Consider the following 16,622-nt stretch of genomic DNA (forward strand, 5'->3'; position numbering starts at 1 on the left):
GGCAAAAGAACAAAATCAGGATCTCATGTCGCAAGCACTTTTTGAAGGTACAACTGGACAGTAAAACACTGTCACATGTCTGCTGACGGATATTGGACATGTCTGTTCCCAAAAGGATATTTATTTGAGTAATATTGTTATACAGTATAAATACATAAATAACACAGGCACATTTCATATGATTTTTTCCCCTTTATCGGGTGTGGGTTTAAAGAATTTCTTTTTGTGATTAAAGGACATCATTTGTAAATGTGTTGACAATCTAAATACTGGAATCTGTCATGGCATTACAGCCCACACCTTCTGGGGGCCCAGTGCAGGTGTGAAGTTGTGTGTGGCGGAGGAGTGTGTGTTGGGCTTGCAGTGTTTGTTCAGCAGCTCCTGGAAGCAGGCACCCGAGTCACTGGGGTCCAGCAGCCACGCAGCGATCTGGGGGTCCAGCACCTCACACACACCCACTAGAAACACACACACATGCACACACACACACACATGCACACACACATGGAAAGACAACACTAGGGATGTAACAATGCACCATGAATCAGCTAAAAATCAACACACACATGTAAAAAAGGTAATCAGTTGAGGAAAAACATGAATCGCAATGCAACTACGTTGTCCACAAATAAATAAATCAATAAATAAATAAATAAATAAATAAATAAACAGACAATTCATTGACAATGAATTGTCTATTTATTTAGACAAACAAATAGACAATTCATTGTAGACCTATGTGTAACTTTACCAAAGACAAAGAGTAGCCTTACACACTGTCCTTGACCCAGTCTCTCTCTCTCTCTCTCTCTCTCTCTCTCTCTCTCTCTCTCCAATTCAATTCAATTCAATTCAATTCAATTCAATTCAAGGTAGCTTTATTGGCATGACAAATATTTCTTTGCATTGCCAAAGCAGGACATCAAACAATACAATACAGAACATACGATAGATAAGACATTTATACATATAAACGTGTGTGTGTGTGTGTGTGTGTGTGTGTGTGTGTGTGTGTGTGTGTGTGTGTGTGTGTGTGTGTGTCTGTGCTGGTAGGTATTTCATGTGTATAGTGTCTAATCACTGTCCCTCGCTCTATGGCATTCAGTGACATATTTAGCAGCAAGAGCTGCTGTCTGTCCTTGCTGTCCAAGTAAGACAGGCAGTACTTCCTGTTCTCCCAGGTTTCGGAACTCCGGGATTAGGTTGGTAAATTTATCGAAGTAGGTATCTCTAATAAATTCATATTTCTTACATTGAAGAAGAAAGTGCACCTCCGTCTCAACCTCACCTGTCGTACAGTGACCACAGACTCTTTGCTCTCTCGGCAACCATGACTTTCTTAGTCTGCCTTTTTCTATGGCTAGGCTGTGGTCACTGAGTCTGTATTTGGTCAAGATCTGTCTCTGCTTTATATCTCTGACAGTAGAGAGATATTCTTCTAATTCATATTTAGATTTTATGGCCCGATAACATTCTAGTTTGTTTTGTTTGTTTGTTTCATTATGCCAATGTTCCAAATATTTTTCTTTAGATTTCTGGATAATCTGGTTGAGATTTAGTCTAAAAGCAGAGCTTGGCTGAGAGAGTGTATTAGTATTTGTTAGAGGGGGATTACTTAGTCTCAGCACAAGCTGACTCAGAGGACTCTTGTCGGGGTTCAGATCCTGAGTTTTTGCTGCGATGAAATGCAGTGTGTCTCTGGGACTTGTTTGGAGATGCATCCAGAATTTAAGTGCTCTCTTTTGTATGTTGATGGCCAATGGGAATCTGCCTAATTCAGCCCTACATGCATTGGTTGGTGTTTTCTTTTGGATTTTTAAAATTAATCGACAGAATTCTGCATGTAGGGATTCTACAGGATGCTTGTCCCATCTAGTGTAGCTGTGCACACTGAGTGGACCCCATACCTCACTTCCATATAGCGCAATAGGCTGGATAACACAGTCGAATATTTTGCACCAAACTTTAATTGGTATGTTTATGTTCCAGAAGTTTCTTTTTATTGCATATAGCGCTCTGCGAGCTTTTTCTTTTAGAGCATTCACTGCCATGCTAAAGCTCCCCGATGCAGTTATGATCAAGCCGAGGTAAGTGTACTGCATCGTGTGATCTAGGGCGGTGCTGCCTAGATTGAAAGGGTATCTGTGTTCCTGACATCTGGGCTTCTTTTGGAATATCATAATGTTTGTCTTTTTTAGATTTACTGTCAGGGCCCAGTGCTGACAGTATTTCTCTAGCAGGTCCAGGTGCTGCTGTAGTCCCTGTGCAGTGGGAGATATCAGCACCAGGTCGTCTGCATAGAGGAGGAATTTAATTTCTTTTTCGTTTAGGGTAAGGCCAGGAGCTGTAGACTGTTCCAACTGCACCGCTAACTCATTGATGTAAATATTGAACAGTGTTGGACTGAGGCTACAGCCCTGCCTCACCCCTCTTTTTTGAGTGAAGTATTCTGTAATTTTGTCGCCAATTTTCACAGCATTTCTGTTTTCAGAGTACATTTCCTTAACTAATTGGTAAACTTTACCCCCTACACCGCTTTGTAAAAGTTTATAAAATAGTCCTTCATGCCAGATTGAATCAAATGCTTTTTTGAAATCAACAAAACAAGCAAATATTTTTCCTTTTTGTGTTTGGTTTACATGTTTAGTTATTAGGGTGTGTAGGGTGTAAATGTGGTCCGTAGTGCGGTAATTTGGAAGAAATCCAATTTGACTTTTGCTGAGGACATCGTGCTCCTTAAGGAAGGCTACTATTCTTTCGTTGATAATGCTGCTAAACACCTTCCCCAGACTACTGTTCACACAGATGCCTCTAAAATTATTGGGGTCCAATTTATCTCCACTTTTGTAGATGGGTGTAATGTACCCTTGGCTCCAGATGTCAGGAAAACAGCCAGAAGTTAAAGTGAGATTGAACAATTTGAGTATAGCCCTTTGCAGTTCAGGGGTGCTGTGTTTAAGCATTTCTCCTCTGATGTGATCAGGGCCGCAGGATTTTTTTGTTTTGAGTTTTTTAATTTTGGATTCAAGTTCGAATTGTGTAATTGGGAAGTCAAGGGGGTTTTGGTTGTCTTTAATTGTCTTTTCAAGGGATTGTAATTTTTTCATGGTTTTTTCATAATTCGAATGTAGATCTTGAGGTTGGATGTCTGTATACAAATTTTCAAAGTGCTTTTTCCAGATTTCACCATTTTGAATCGGTAAGTTCTGTGGTTTTGTTTTGCTCAGACCATTCCACATCTCCCAAAATTGATTATTTTGTATAGATGCTTCGATTTTGCTGAGAGTTGTGTTGGTGTCATTCTGTTTTTTCTTTCTCAGCAACATTTTATAGTGTTTAAGAGTTTCGTGGTAGTTCTTTCTAAGATTTTTATTTTCAGGCTGGTGGTGCTTTTGATTGGAAATATGCCTCAATCTAGTCCTGAGTTGTTTACATTCCTTGTCAAACCATTTTTCTTCAGTTTTGTTCTTTGCTCGATTTTTGTTAGACTTCTTCATGCCAGCTACATTTGCTGCTTTCAGAAATATTTTGTTTAGTTCTTTTGTGGCTTCATTAACACCAGTTTTGCTAATCTCAAAACATTTTGAGTTGTAGGATCTAATGCATTGTTTTAGTTCTGAAGAATTTAGAGCTTTTAAAAAGTTATCTGGGCTGTCCTGAGTCCATCTATATGTCCCATTGAGACGGAATAGCTTGCTGGACTCTGTTTTGGGCTGCTGTATGATTTTGAGAAAGATGTTAGTCTGGTTATGATCCGATAGTGGAGTTTGCCGCCTGACAGTGAATGCTCTGAAGGAGTTGGGGTCCATGTCAGTGATTGCATAGTCAACTACACTAGCTCCAAGAGCTGAACAATACGTGAACCTCCCTAAAGAGTCCCCTCTGATCCTGCCATTAAGCATATACAGCCCTAAGGCTCGACAGAGATGCACTAACTCTTTACCATTTTTATTGACAGTACGGTCAAGGCTGTTTCTCTGGGGTAAGTTTGGTGTAAAATAAAGGTTGTTTTGATCTCTCTCTCTCTCTCTCTCTCTCTCTCTCTCTCTCTCTCTCTCTCTCTCTCTCTCTCTCTCTCTCTCTCTCTCTCTCTCTCTCTCTCTCCACGCACATTTAATCCAACATTCGCAATCGTGCAAGCAAGGACCGTTGTTAAATCCGGATACACTTATTAGCACGCTGCGTAAATTTGTTCAAAACTATTGCTTTCAAGTTGACTGCTAAGTTATTATCATCTTAATCCCGGCCAGACCAAAGGGCCTGTCCCAAGGTGAAAAAGTATCACTTTGGAACTGAACAGTCCAACCAGTAGACTATGATGAGGTAGCCCATTCGGTTACTTTGTTTACAATATTTCCAGGCTTCAACCAGTGCTGCTGACAGCTGAAGCAGCAAGAGACAGAAAGAGGTAGAAAGAGCTGTTGGAGCTTATGTAGCTTAACAGTAACGGAACCTAGGCTATAATATCTGCATAATGTGTATGGTCATGAATAAATAATCAGAAGTACAGTATTTTTATATATTTTTATGAGCTATCAGTAGTTTATATAATAATAATAATAATAATAATAATAATAATAATATCACAAATATTATAATAATATCATAGACTACATAGCCCAGTATCCCCCTCTCCCCCGGTCAGACGCCTTAACTAACATATTTCTATGACTCTGACTGCATCTTATTCAACTAAAACTATCATGAGAAAATCGCATCATAAACTTAAAATCCTGAATCGTATTGAATCGTGAGTTGATCGTTTCGTTACATCCCTAAAAAACACAAAATCATACCAAATGTACACACGCGCAAATTACATCCTCTCACATCCTCGACAACTAAATCAAATCCAATACTGGAGAAGCCTCTGAGCAAAGACCATTTAAAGTGTAAAAATGCATTACTACAAATCAGATCTACTATACATCAACTGTGTATCTTGTGAACTTGATTTTGTAATGTGTGTGTGTGTGTGTGTGTGTGTGTGTGTGTGTGTGTGTGTGTGTGTGTGTGTGTGTGTGTGTGAGACAGAATCTTACTTTGTTTCCAACTGAGCGTGTGTGTGTGATGCTGCAGGGTGGTGCGCAGCAGGTCTTTGGCTTTATAACACACCACCTGCCTCTGTCCCGACAGCACCAGCACAACCAGCTCTCTGGGGGAAATACAATAATGAGCAGCATTAATCACACACACAAACACACAGACACACACAGACACACACAGACACACACAGGCCTACCTGGGTAGAATCAATAATAATAATCAGCATCATTCAGAATGATAAACAAAAGCCTGAAAGCCTGAAGAAATGGATTTGACTAATTTCACTTCTAAGGATGGATGGAGGACACAAGATCAGACTCTGTTAAAACTATGTTTGACTCAAGTACCGTAAAACCTGTTTGTCAAAATGACAGCCATTCACTGTCATAGGAAGTGACAGTTTGGCTGTTTTGGCACAATTTGTGAAGGTACAACCTTGACTTTTTTCAGATAAAGATGACCTTGGTGTTACCAGACACTGATGCCTTACTTGCACATGCACACAAACACACACTTTCAAAGGTCTGATTTTAGGAGTTGACGTTTCCTTTGTCAGTATTTGAAATTTAAATTTAGGATTTAGGATTATTAGGGGTTAAGGATTTCGCTTACACTATGGTGCACTGCCTCATAGGAGCCAACATCCATTAAGTAACACACACACACACACACACACACACACAAACACACACACACACACACACACACACACACAAACACACACACACAAAAAACAAACACACACAAACACAAACACACACAGACACACACACACAGACACACACACACACACACACACAAAAAAAACAAACACACACACACACACACACACACACACAGACACACACACACACCTGGTAAACTGTTCATGGTTCTGGTCAGTTTGATGTTGGACCCAGACGGGCCTCTGCTCCAGTCTCAGGAAGAGCAGCTTCTCCTCCTCAGTGGGTTGTGGGCGAGACAGGTCCAACGCCCTCTTCAGCAGGATCAAGATACCACACACAGATGGACTGTTCTTCTGCAACACACAGCACAGGCACCAACACACACTATGCACACTTGAATGACCACACAGAGACACACACACACACACTGTAACGGAATACAGCTACCCACAGGAGCATATACACAAATACACAAACATGTGTATAAGACAGTACATAGTGCAAATATATGGTGTACAGCACATAGACAAACACACACGCAGACAAACACATGCACACACACACCACATACACACCACATGCACATGCACACACACACACGTACGCACACACACACCACATGCACACACACACACACACCACACACACACCACATGCACACACACACACGCACATACACACCTCATGCACACACACACACACGTACGCACACACACACGTACGCGCACACACACGCGTACGCGCACACACACACGTACGCGCACACACACGTACGCACACACACACACACACACGTACGCACACACACACGTACGCACACACACCTGCTCCACGTCCAGCTGTGTGCTCCCGTCCTGCAGCACCAGTGTGAGCACCAGTGCTCTGGCCGTCCTCATCTCCTCCAGGACACGCTCCCTCTCCCCCGCACTCAGACGCCCCGTATCACACACACGAGGGTCAGAGGTCAACGCCAGGCTGGGTTTGGGCTTAGCTGCAGACACTGGGGTCACTGCTCCCACCCCTTCTGTGGATCCTCCAATCCTTGGCCTCTCAGGCCCCGTCGCAGCCTGCTTCTGATTGGTAGCCCTGGGGTGGCCGTGCCGGTTGCTGATTGACGGCTCCTGGGGGTCAGCTCTGACTGTCGCTGGACACCCACCAGGCACAGGGCTCTGCTGGGGAAGCCTCTGGGGCAGAGGAGGTTCTGGGGCAGAGGAGGCAGGACGGGGGTTCATGGAGCGGTGCTGAGCGGAGGTCTGAGCGGTGTCGGGGTGCGGTGGTCCGGGGCAGCGGGGGGCGGCTGCAGCCTGGGCCGAGGGGTCAACACCGCCTCCTCTCTCGCCCTGGGAGGACCGGGGGGGTTCCCAACGTACGGGCCGCCGGCGAGAGGAGAGAGGGGGCTGCTGGGAAGGGGTGCTGTCGGTGGGCGTTCCCCTCTCGGCTATAGGGGTCGGGGGTGCCCAGGGGGTCGGGGTGGGAGAGGGGGCCATCCTGGGGGACTCCAGGGCTCCCTTTGCTGTGGGAGTCAAGAGATGCCTTTTAGGACCACAGCTTCTGTTGGAACTCCCAGCCAAAACCTGGAGATATACACACGCATACGCACATGCACACACACACATTCAATTAGATATGCATTATAAATGTATAACATTACCATGCCCTACAACAGACTTACCACACATACACACACACAAACAAACAACACACACACACACACACACACACACACACACACACACACACACACAAACACAAACAGGATACTACAGTGAGCTTTCTGCTGAATACCTGGGAGGGTGAAAAATCAATCCCAACATAACATCCTAAGTGGTCTTCAATACGCTGGAGAACCTGGGGTGCAGACACAAAACTATCATGCAGCTTGAGAGGCGAGGAACATATTGGCAGTTTCCCAATTCACACACAGACACACAGACACAAACCCACACACACAGAATACAAGGGCTTTTTCTTCACAGAGAAAAGAACAAAAAGGGGGGAGTTTAGCGGACAGATCCCAGAATCGATACCCTGGCCTGCCTTCCTGCCGCTCAAAGCAGTCCATCCTTCCTCTCCCATCTTTCCCATGTCCCTCCCGCCTCCCATTTCCTTCTGAAGTCCTGCCAAACGGATTCCTACGCCACTCGCTCCGGATGAAACATGACGCCTCAACAATCCCCCTGAGATTATGGAATGGAGGAAGAGATGATAAGAGTGCAGACGTGTGATAAAGAGAGAGAGAGAGAGAGAGAGAGAGAGAGGGAGGAGGGGGGAGGGGAATAGACTAAAATAGAGAGGGTGGGAAGACTAACAAGATTGAGAAAACCGATTTGTATTTATGTATGAGTTCTGAGTTATTGTATTTGTCAATCTCTATGCAATGCCAGAGAGAGAGAGAGAGAGAGAGAGAGAGAGAGAGAGAGAGAGAGAGAGGCTGATGGTTAGCAGCAGTCAGAGAGGTGAAGACAGTGAGTTCTGGGGGCATGTTTTTATAATTGCCAGCAGTAGAGAGAAGTAGAGGGGGAATCCGGATAAAGAGATACTGAAAAGAAAGAAAGACAGGGGAGAAACGGGGGGGGGGGGGGGGAACGAAAGAGGAGAGCAAGAGAGAGGAAGATCCAGAATAAAGAGAGAGAGAGAGAGAGAGAGAGAGAGAGAGGTGGTGAGACAAAGCTGCCTAAACCAGCTGGATCTGCCTGTCGCTGGTGGGAGTGTTTCTCCAGAGAAGCGCAGCGTCAGGGGCTTGCCAGGGTGCTGACAGGCGCGCAGGGTTCCGTCATGCTCCCAGGCAAGGACAGCTCGACCAGCGAGTGACCCCCTTAGAGGGAGCTGCCGTTACGTAAAGCACATCTGCAGGCGCCCGCAGTCTCTCTGCTCCATTATTAAGCAGGCAGCCCCTCACCTTCAGAAGCCTCATTTGAATGTTTCTCACAGATAGTCAGTGAGAGTTATACTGATTCAGAGCACTGTGTGTGTGTGTGTGTGTGTGTGTGTGTGTGTGTGTGTGTGTGTGTGTGTATGTGTGTGTGTGTGTGTGTGTGTGTGTGTGTGTGTGAGTGAGTGAGTGAGTGAGTGAGTGAGTGAGTGAGTGAGTGTGTGTGTGTGTGTGAGTGAGTAAGTGAGTCTCTGTGTCTGAGAGTGAATGAGTGTCTTTGTGTCTGTGTCTGTGTATGTAATGCATCCCGAACACAGCAGCGATAGAGCATCTTCTAATTTCAGGTTAGGACAACTCTATGAATGAGCTATCCTCTCTGGGAGCTTTTCATCATCAAGTGTCTGTATACTATATATCTTAAACATTAGCAACCACTAGCATAGATTACTTAAAAAGGCACTGAAATGTTCTGTGTTCACCTTAGTGTCCCTAATGCCTACGTTATTCTTCACAAGGGACCAAGGTATGTCCCTGCAGAAGCAGAGTCTTGGAAATCTAAAACTTTAACAGCACTTTGTGAACTCACTAGAGTGCACATCTAAAGGCTTTCACCTTAACAGGACTTTCTAGCCTCACTTGAGCCCAGCGGCTCCAATGGAGAAGGTTAACAGAGGAGATGGAGAGACAGAAACGGAGTTAGGAAAGGAGGGAGTAACAGACAGAGGCAGAGAGAGAGAGAGAGAGAGAGAGAGGCAGGGCGAGAGAGATAGAGGGAGTAAAGTGAGGGGATAGGTTGGGAAGAGGTACAAGGTTAACGAGGGAAAAGAAAAGGAATTAACAGAAAGAGAGATTTTTGTATTCATAGTATATGATTATGTATATAACAATGTATTTAATGTGTGTGTGTGTGTGTGTGTGTGTGTGTGTGTGTGTGTGTGTATATGTGTGTGTGTGTGTGTGTGTGTGTGTGTGTGTGTGTGTGTGTGTGTATGTATGTATGTGTGTGTGTGTGTGTGTGTGTGTTGTTTATCTATTGTCCCTGTTAATGTGGTGGCAATGTAGCATAGGATTTGTCAAGCCAATAAAGCCTATTTGAACTGAACTGAATTGAGAGCTGGAGTGCGAGAGTGCGAGTGGGCCGAGGGAGACGTGAGGACAGTGCAGGGGCTTTGCTGGCGTGCCTGAGAGGTGGGCTGGGGGGGGTGCGTATAGTATATATATAAGTATAAGTATACTTGTAGTACACAGGGGCTGTGCTGGCGTGCCTGAGAGATGGGCTGGGGGGGTGCGTATAGTATATATATAAGTATAAGTATACTTGTAGTACACATGAGCTGTGCTGGCGTGCCTGAGAGGTGGGCTGGGACAGCTGCAGTGGGGTGCGGCCAGCAGGGGGCGCTCTGAACTGCAGCACTCTGCTGCTCACGCCAAGTCTCCTCTGTTGGCCATGCTCCTCCGACCCAGCAGGGTCTACCGCACGGCACTCTGGGAAGGCAAGCACAAGAAAGAGGCCTAAGGGTAACCAAGAGAGCTACCTCCAACCACAGCAGTTCTTTGACAGTAATAATAGTAATATGAGTAATAGGTGTGCCCTGAGATGCACTCATCAAACACCGATAGGCCTCTTAACTACCAAAGATAATCCTGAGGCGAAAGAGTATTAACAGAAAGCAAAAGAAGCGCCTTCAAAATGAAAAGGAAGCCGCAGCGCTCTCCAGATATTGGATTACACACACACAAACACACACAAACACGCACACGCACGCACACGCACACACACACACACACACACACACAAAATGTTAAATCACTCATCACACATGCGCATATATTAAAACTCAACCAAGTTTTAAAATCTGTCTGCTGGCATTTCTATAAGCAGTCTGATAGAGAGTGCTACCCCTGAACCTCCCAACTACTGAGAACTAATTTGGCAGGTGCCTGACTCAGAATCTAATTAGCACACTGTATAAAATTAAATTAAGAATTTAGATTTAGCTTAGATTATTTCTTCATAGTTCAAATAAAGGCAACTGATTGAGTGAGTGTCAGATTACATTATATTTGTATATTCAGAATAATGACTTCTCCGCTCATACATACTGTACTATATGTCTGGTTATTTTAGAACACTATCTTTTCACCAGGCTCAATTTCACCCAGTTACTCCACACCAATTACTCCTGATGACTACAGCAACCTCAAATGAACTCTGTTCATGTTGACAAACTATGCTACAGATCATTAGAGAATAACACTGCAATGCCCTCCTGTGTGTGCTCTGGGAACTGCACTCACCTCTGGCTTTCCTTTCCTCACCCTCCTCAGTCAGACTGATCTTCCTCTGCCTCTTCAGCTCAGGCTGGCTTTCCTCTGCGGCGGGAACGGACGTACGTGAGAGCACCCCCTGGGGGTTGGGCTCGGTCACGCAGGTCTCTCCGTCAAACCAGGCGATTTCCTTATATCCGCCACTCTGGTCATTCTGTTCACAACAATTCCTCTGGTCACCCTGATTGAGCAAGTAATCAGCTTCACGTTCATGCTGGTTGTCACGATGAAGCGTGCAAGTGCTGCTCAAGGCGAGTGCGTTTTTGCCACTTTCAAACGCCGATAGGCCGCCGTTCACGGAGGCGGTTTCTGGTTGGGCACTGGGCAGCTGAGTGTCTGGAACAGACTCTGCCTCCAGCTGAGCGTCATGGAGATGGCTGGAGTGGTCACGTGCCAGTGTGCCAGCCATGTCCTCACCACCTATGTGGGTCTCTTCCACGCTGTTGGATCTTGAGTATAGCCCATGTGCCTGAATGGAACTCTCCTCAGATGGTGAGCCCAGATCACCACCTCTCTCACTAGCCTCAGTCACAGTCTCAGTAGCCTCTCTAGATCCTGGTGGAGGAGATGTGGATATCAAATGCCCATCCTCTTGTTCTACCACTCTAGCAGAGCTATGACCCAAATCCATTTCCATCTCGCTACTCTCTTCTCTCATTGGGCCAGCACTGTGTCTGTCCAACTGTGAGCTCTCTATTTCTGCTGTGGCCATGTGTGATGGCACCAGTAAGCACCCAAATTCCCCCTTCTTAGCTGGATCAGCTGGTGAAGGGACGTTCTCTGCTTGCTCCCCCCTCTCCGAGGCCTCTCTGCTGGGCATCACTGACAGATGCCAGCCCCTCTGTTTGGATCTGTCGCTGGGAATCCATGGCACTGTAACCAAAGGTGATGTGGCTGACGGATCGTGTTTTTGCAAGTCGGTTAAATCACTTCTTGTGTTACTGTGTATTTCAGAACCCTGTGTACCCTTAGTACCCTGCGCCTGATGGATCTCTGGTTTGGTCTGGAGGTTGTCTGGATCAGCCTGCCCAATCTCAGCTGCAGTGTGACAGAAATTCCCCTGGTGATGGTTGTCTAGTCCGGTGTGGGTGTCTGGTCTGGTCCGCTGTCTGGTCTCTTCGCAGTGGCTCTCAGGCTGCATCTGAAGTGTACTGGGTCCAGTCTGGTTTGTTTCAGATCTGGTGTGCTGCATACGCCGTAAGTCTTGCCGGTTCTTCAGTCTGGTGTGGGTGGCCGGTATCATCTGCTGTCTGGCCTGGTCAGACCCACTCTCTAGCTGAGTCTGAAAATGGTCTGCCACCATGTCTGTCTGGCTGTCTGACTGGGGCATTTTCAGCCTTCTAACTGCCCCTCTGAAAGCAGACACAGCCCCGGAATACCCCAGCTGGCTCCTGCCAATGGAGAGAGGGGTGGGAGGGGGCTCCTTCAGAGGGGAGATGGAGGAAAATGGTGAGCCTCTCTGGGGAGATGGAAGGGGGAACGGGGGCTTTGTTTGGGGGAAGGGGAAAAGAACTGAGGAGTGTTTAGCAGGCTGGGAGTGAAAGTGGAATGAGGGCTCATTCTGAGGGGAGTCCAGGCGGAGGGAGAACTCAGCTTGCACTGGGGACTGTCTGTCCTGCGTACAGGAAGGGAAACCTGGCTCCCTCTCTGCTGATCTGTAAGGGTGAATAAGACAGGCGAAGCTAAGACGAAGGCCAAAGGCTATGCTACACAGATACTCATTTATTTTGGCCCTGCACAAAAAGATATCACAATGAATCCATTGACTGAAAGGATCACTTCTGTTTGATGTTAGCAGCCAAATCGTATACATACCACCAAATGTAATTAAAATATATATATATTTTTTTCAACTACACCAGTTAAATCTCTTGGGGATATTGAAAGACTTTACCTAAAAAGAATAGATGTCTGTGCACATGAAAAAATCTATGGCTACGAGAATCTTTGGTATTTATTTAAAGTATTCCTTTAATGACAACCATGCCCCTCCACCCCATGCCCTTCATCACTCACTCCATCCAGGCAGGCAGAGGGGTGGCTTGAGTGGGTGAGGAGCCGCTCTCTGTAGTCGAGGCTGGGAGGGTGGGTCTGTCAGACTCCTCCTGGGTGCCAGGAAAACTGGAGTAAGGCCTAGGCCATGACCTATATGCAGGGGTTTTGGTTTGATTTAAACAGGCCTTTCACAATCAGTGTCTCTAAAATCCCATTACTGCAACAAGGATTGACATACTTTATGTAAGGGATAACGGCCGCCGAGGTGTCCTGTTATTTGGAATTAATGGACGAGGGCGAGGGGCAAAAAACTCCCAGACGCGCAGCGGAGGTGGACACACCTCGAAGGCCGTTATCCCGCTTATCACCCGGTTGCCACTGTAAAGCAAAGGAAACACGCGGTTCCGTTTAAAAAGAAGCTCACTAGTTCAGCTTGTTGTACAACATTCGTTGGCCCTATAACAGCGATAGAAATTCCATTGTTGCGAAGCCTGCCTCCAGGCTCAACCGTCGTCCTACTATCGTTGTTATAGTTACCATTCATAAGCATCGATTAAACTTTTTTTTACCAGATCTACTCATGTCCCGTTATTCAGAATTAAAAGCCACCCCGCCAGCCAATCGGAAAAGAGTATTTCTTCTCTCCGGGTGATAAGGAATTACACATACCATATGTACGATGCACAATTCCATTACATCTATGTAGTGAAATAATATGAGGTTATCTAGCACTGATCCATATTAAGCATGTAAACTACAAGCAGTAATACACTATGAACAAAAGATAAGCCGTCTCTAAAACACAAGCTGTGTAATTGAAATGACTACTGTATGTCTGTCCACATGTACTAATCTCCTGGTGTGTAATTGAAATGACTACTGTATGTCTGTCCACATGTACTAATCTCCTGGTGTGTAATTGAAATGACTACTGTATGTCTGTCCACATGTACTAATCTCCTGGTGTGTTTAGGTGTACCCACCATGCTCTGACCCACCTGTTGGAGTAAGAGTGGTTGTGCTGGGTCTGGCTCTGGCTCCATGTGCTCGGAGATGGGTATGGGTTCACAGGTCTCCGCTGTGAATCTACAAGCATGTGAGAGACACATACAACATACATGCATCTTGTCCTATACTTCCTACAATCACAGAGGATCTCCCCAAACCATACCTAAACCTGTTACAATATACATTCAATTTACATTATAGCTCGTTACATTACATTTACATTATACCCCAGAATTCTACACATATCAAGACCATTTGAAGGTGAGTCATGATAGTTAACAGTTTTTATACTGAACAGCAAAGTTATAGAAGTTATTATATACTTCAGTCCTCTGAGTTTCCCTAAGATTGCCTTCACTAAAATATATCCCACAGGTCAATTACTCCTGATTAGTTCAGTGTCCCTCACCAGTTTGATGTTAATGAGCCAATTACATACTGTCATATGAGCATATGATTGCTGCTCTGCAAAACATCACAAACGAAACTTTGAAATTCCATTTCAGGCTATACTTAACAAGCTGCAAGACAGTGTTAGAACAAGCTGATGAGTCTCAACATCTTACGATATATTTTTCGGATCGCATTTGTTTATCATTTGTGAATATGTCTGCATAAAAAAAGCTCTCTTTCAATTGAATAGATCAGATGAGTACCGGTAATATTGCGACTGGCAACAAAACACACTTCATGCATCCGTGCGCAATACCAGCCACCGGGGTAATGTCTTGTGAGTAAAACTCATGCATGCATAGCCAAAAGATTATTCATTCAACACTTGGGACAGTGTGTACTGCTCCATGCTGGCTCATATTGTCCCTGTTTGCCTACTTAGCCCTCGCAGGATGTGAGTGTTGCTGTCTGTCTGACTCACTAGTGCAGTTGATGTTGTCCCCATCTTCATAATTAGCTCTTACTGTGTGTGTAAATGTGTACACACGTCTGCATAGGTTTCTGCTGTGTGACTCACTGCTATCTGCATGTTGTCCCATTTTGTTTACTCATCTTTCCCCGTACGTGGTGATGCGATTATGTTTTCATTTATCTGACACCGTACTATATGCATATCCACCTCTTACTCAGTGTGTGTGTGTGTGTGGTCATGAATGTTTTAGTTTGATGCCTTCCCATATCCATACACAACTCATATGTTCACAATTCTTAGCAGACACTTTTGTCCAAAGCTGACACTGCCAATACAGCCCCAACACTTGATATTGCAAAATGTAGCATTGTTGATCAGGTAGGACTGCGAGTCTGCGACCCATTTTGTCATTTTTAGACAAACTGGATACCATCTTTGTGCTATCCATGGGGTTGCTTTGAGGTAATGTAACTTTTTCTCATCTTAAAATGGATTCAATTCATTTATTTTCTCATCAATCTACACACAATACTCAAACACTACAAAAAAAAGCATGTGTTTGCGAGTGTTTTGTAAATTTATGGAAAAAAAAATAATAAAAGACTGAAATATTCAATTTACATAAGAATTCAGACCCTTTGCAGTGTTTCCCACTATTTGTATTTGTGGTGGTAGGTGAAAGGGGGGGGTTCTGTGTCGGTTGTCAATCCCATCATCCCATTTCAATACCACAACAAAGAAATGTTTTGTTTGGTGGTCAATTTTGATATTGTGGTGGGCTGCCACAAATTAGTCAATGTATGGGAAACACTGCTTTGTCATCATGCTTGTAATTAAGCTCTGGTGCACCCTACTTCTACCGATGGTCCTTGAGATGCTTCTACAACTTGATTGGAGTCCACCTGTGCCTAAATTAATTAATTGGACATTATTAGGAGAGGCACACATCTCTTTATATAAAGGTCTCACAGTTGATGGTGTATGTTAGAGTGAAAACCAAGCCACAAGAGAATTGTCCGTAGACCTGCGAGACAGGGTTGTGTGAAGACAGATCAGGGGAAAGGATACAAGAACATTTCTGCAGCATTGAGAGTGCCGAAGAGCACAGTAGCCTCCATGATTCTCAAATAGAAAACCGTCTTCCTAGATGGCCGCTCAGCTAAACTGGGTACAAAGGCGAAGGGCCTTGGTCAGGCGGGTAACCAAGGACCCAACGGTCGCTATGATTTGTTGTGGAGTATTGGAGCATTGTGTGTAGACTGATAAAAAATGTGAAACATAATAAAATGTGGAAAACTTGAAAGGGTCTGAAAACTTTCCAGTTGCACTGTATGTGTGTGGTCGTGTAGGTACATTTTTGTTGGTCTAATACCATCTTCTATCCTCTATCAATGAGTGTCCTTTGGTGTGTGTGTGTGTGTGTGTCACTGCCTGTCTGACTCACAGCTGTGGCTCCTGCCGGGCCTATCTGCATACTCCGCTCTCAGCGCTGCCACGATCCTCTGTGCGGACGCAGACAGTGGGCCTGCATACAGACGGCTGAACTGATCCTCCATCTCTCTCCCTCTCGCTCCCTTTCTCTCTATCTACTGGTCGTCCTGCAGGGTGTAAGATGTTACGTTAGGGAGGCTCTACTCTCTTGATTCACTGAAAACATTGCTTTCTCTTGCTCCAGCACATTTCCCCACTTCAGCTCGAGGGAAAAGGTTGAAATAGCAGATCAACAATGCCAAACTCGACCAAACTTATTCAGTGCCAATATTCAGTTCAATTCTTGATGAACCGGATATCACACTGGATTTGCACAGTCAATGTCTCTACACTGTACACAGTAAGAAATAAA

The 16,622-nt window shown here is 45.0% G+C and overlaps 1 protein-coding gene across 7 annotated transcripts in view; it reads right to left on the reverse strand.

Annotated features, from left to right (window-relative positions):
- The window catches only part of poln (polymerase (DNA directed) nu), a 115,542-nt gene that overhangs the window by 92,005 nt on the left and 6,915 nt on the right, over nt 1-16,622 (reverse strand). For 2 of the 7 annotated variants that reach the window (XM_042070238.1, XM_042070239.1), the window contains exons 2-11: nt 16,224-16,377; nt 13,905-13,992; nt 12,928-13,056; nt 10,882-12,566; nt 9,902-10,068; nt 7,497-7,559; nt 6,536-7,285; nt 5,901-6,064; nt 5,043-5,155; nt 301-458 (exon numbers count right to left, since the gene is read on the reverse strand). In XM_042070238.1, the coding sequence (XP_041926172.1) occupies nt 301-458; nt 5,043-5,155; nt 5,901-6,064; nt 6,536-7,285; nt 7,497-7,559; nt 9,902-10,068; nt 10,882-12,566; nt 12,928-13,056; nt 13,905-13,992; nt 16,224-16,335 (3,429 nt within the window). In that variant the 5' untranslated portion in view covers nt 16,336-16,377. Of the gene's footprint in view, nt 1-300; nt 459-5,042; nt 5,156-5,900; nt 6,065-6,535; nt 7,286-7,496; nt 7,560-9,901; nt 10,069-10,881; nt 12,567-12,927; nt 13,057-13,904; nt 13,993-16,223; nt 16,607-16,622 lie in introns of those variants that run through there. The other 5 variants (XM_042070244.1, XM_042070240.1, XM_042070245.1 and 2 more) reach the window with 5 other exon arrangements.

This window comes from Alosa sapidissima, chromosome 18 (assembly GCF_018492685.1).
Source record: "Alosa sapidissima isolate fAloSap1 chromosome 18, fAloSap1.pri, whole genome shotgun sequence".
NCBI lineage: Eukaryota > Metazoa > Chordata > Actinopteri > Clupeiformes > Clupeidae > Alosa > Alosa sapidissima.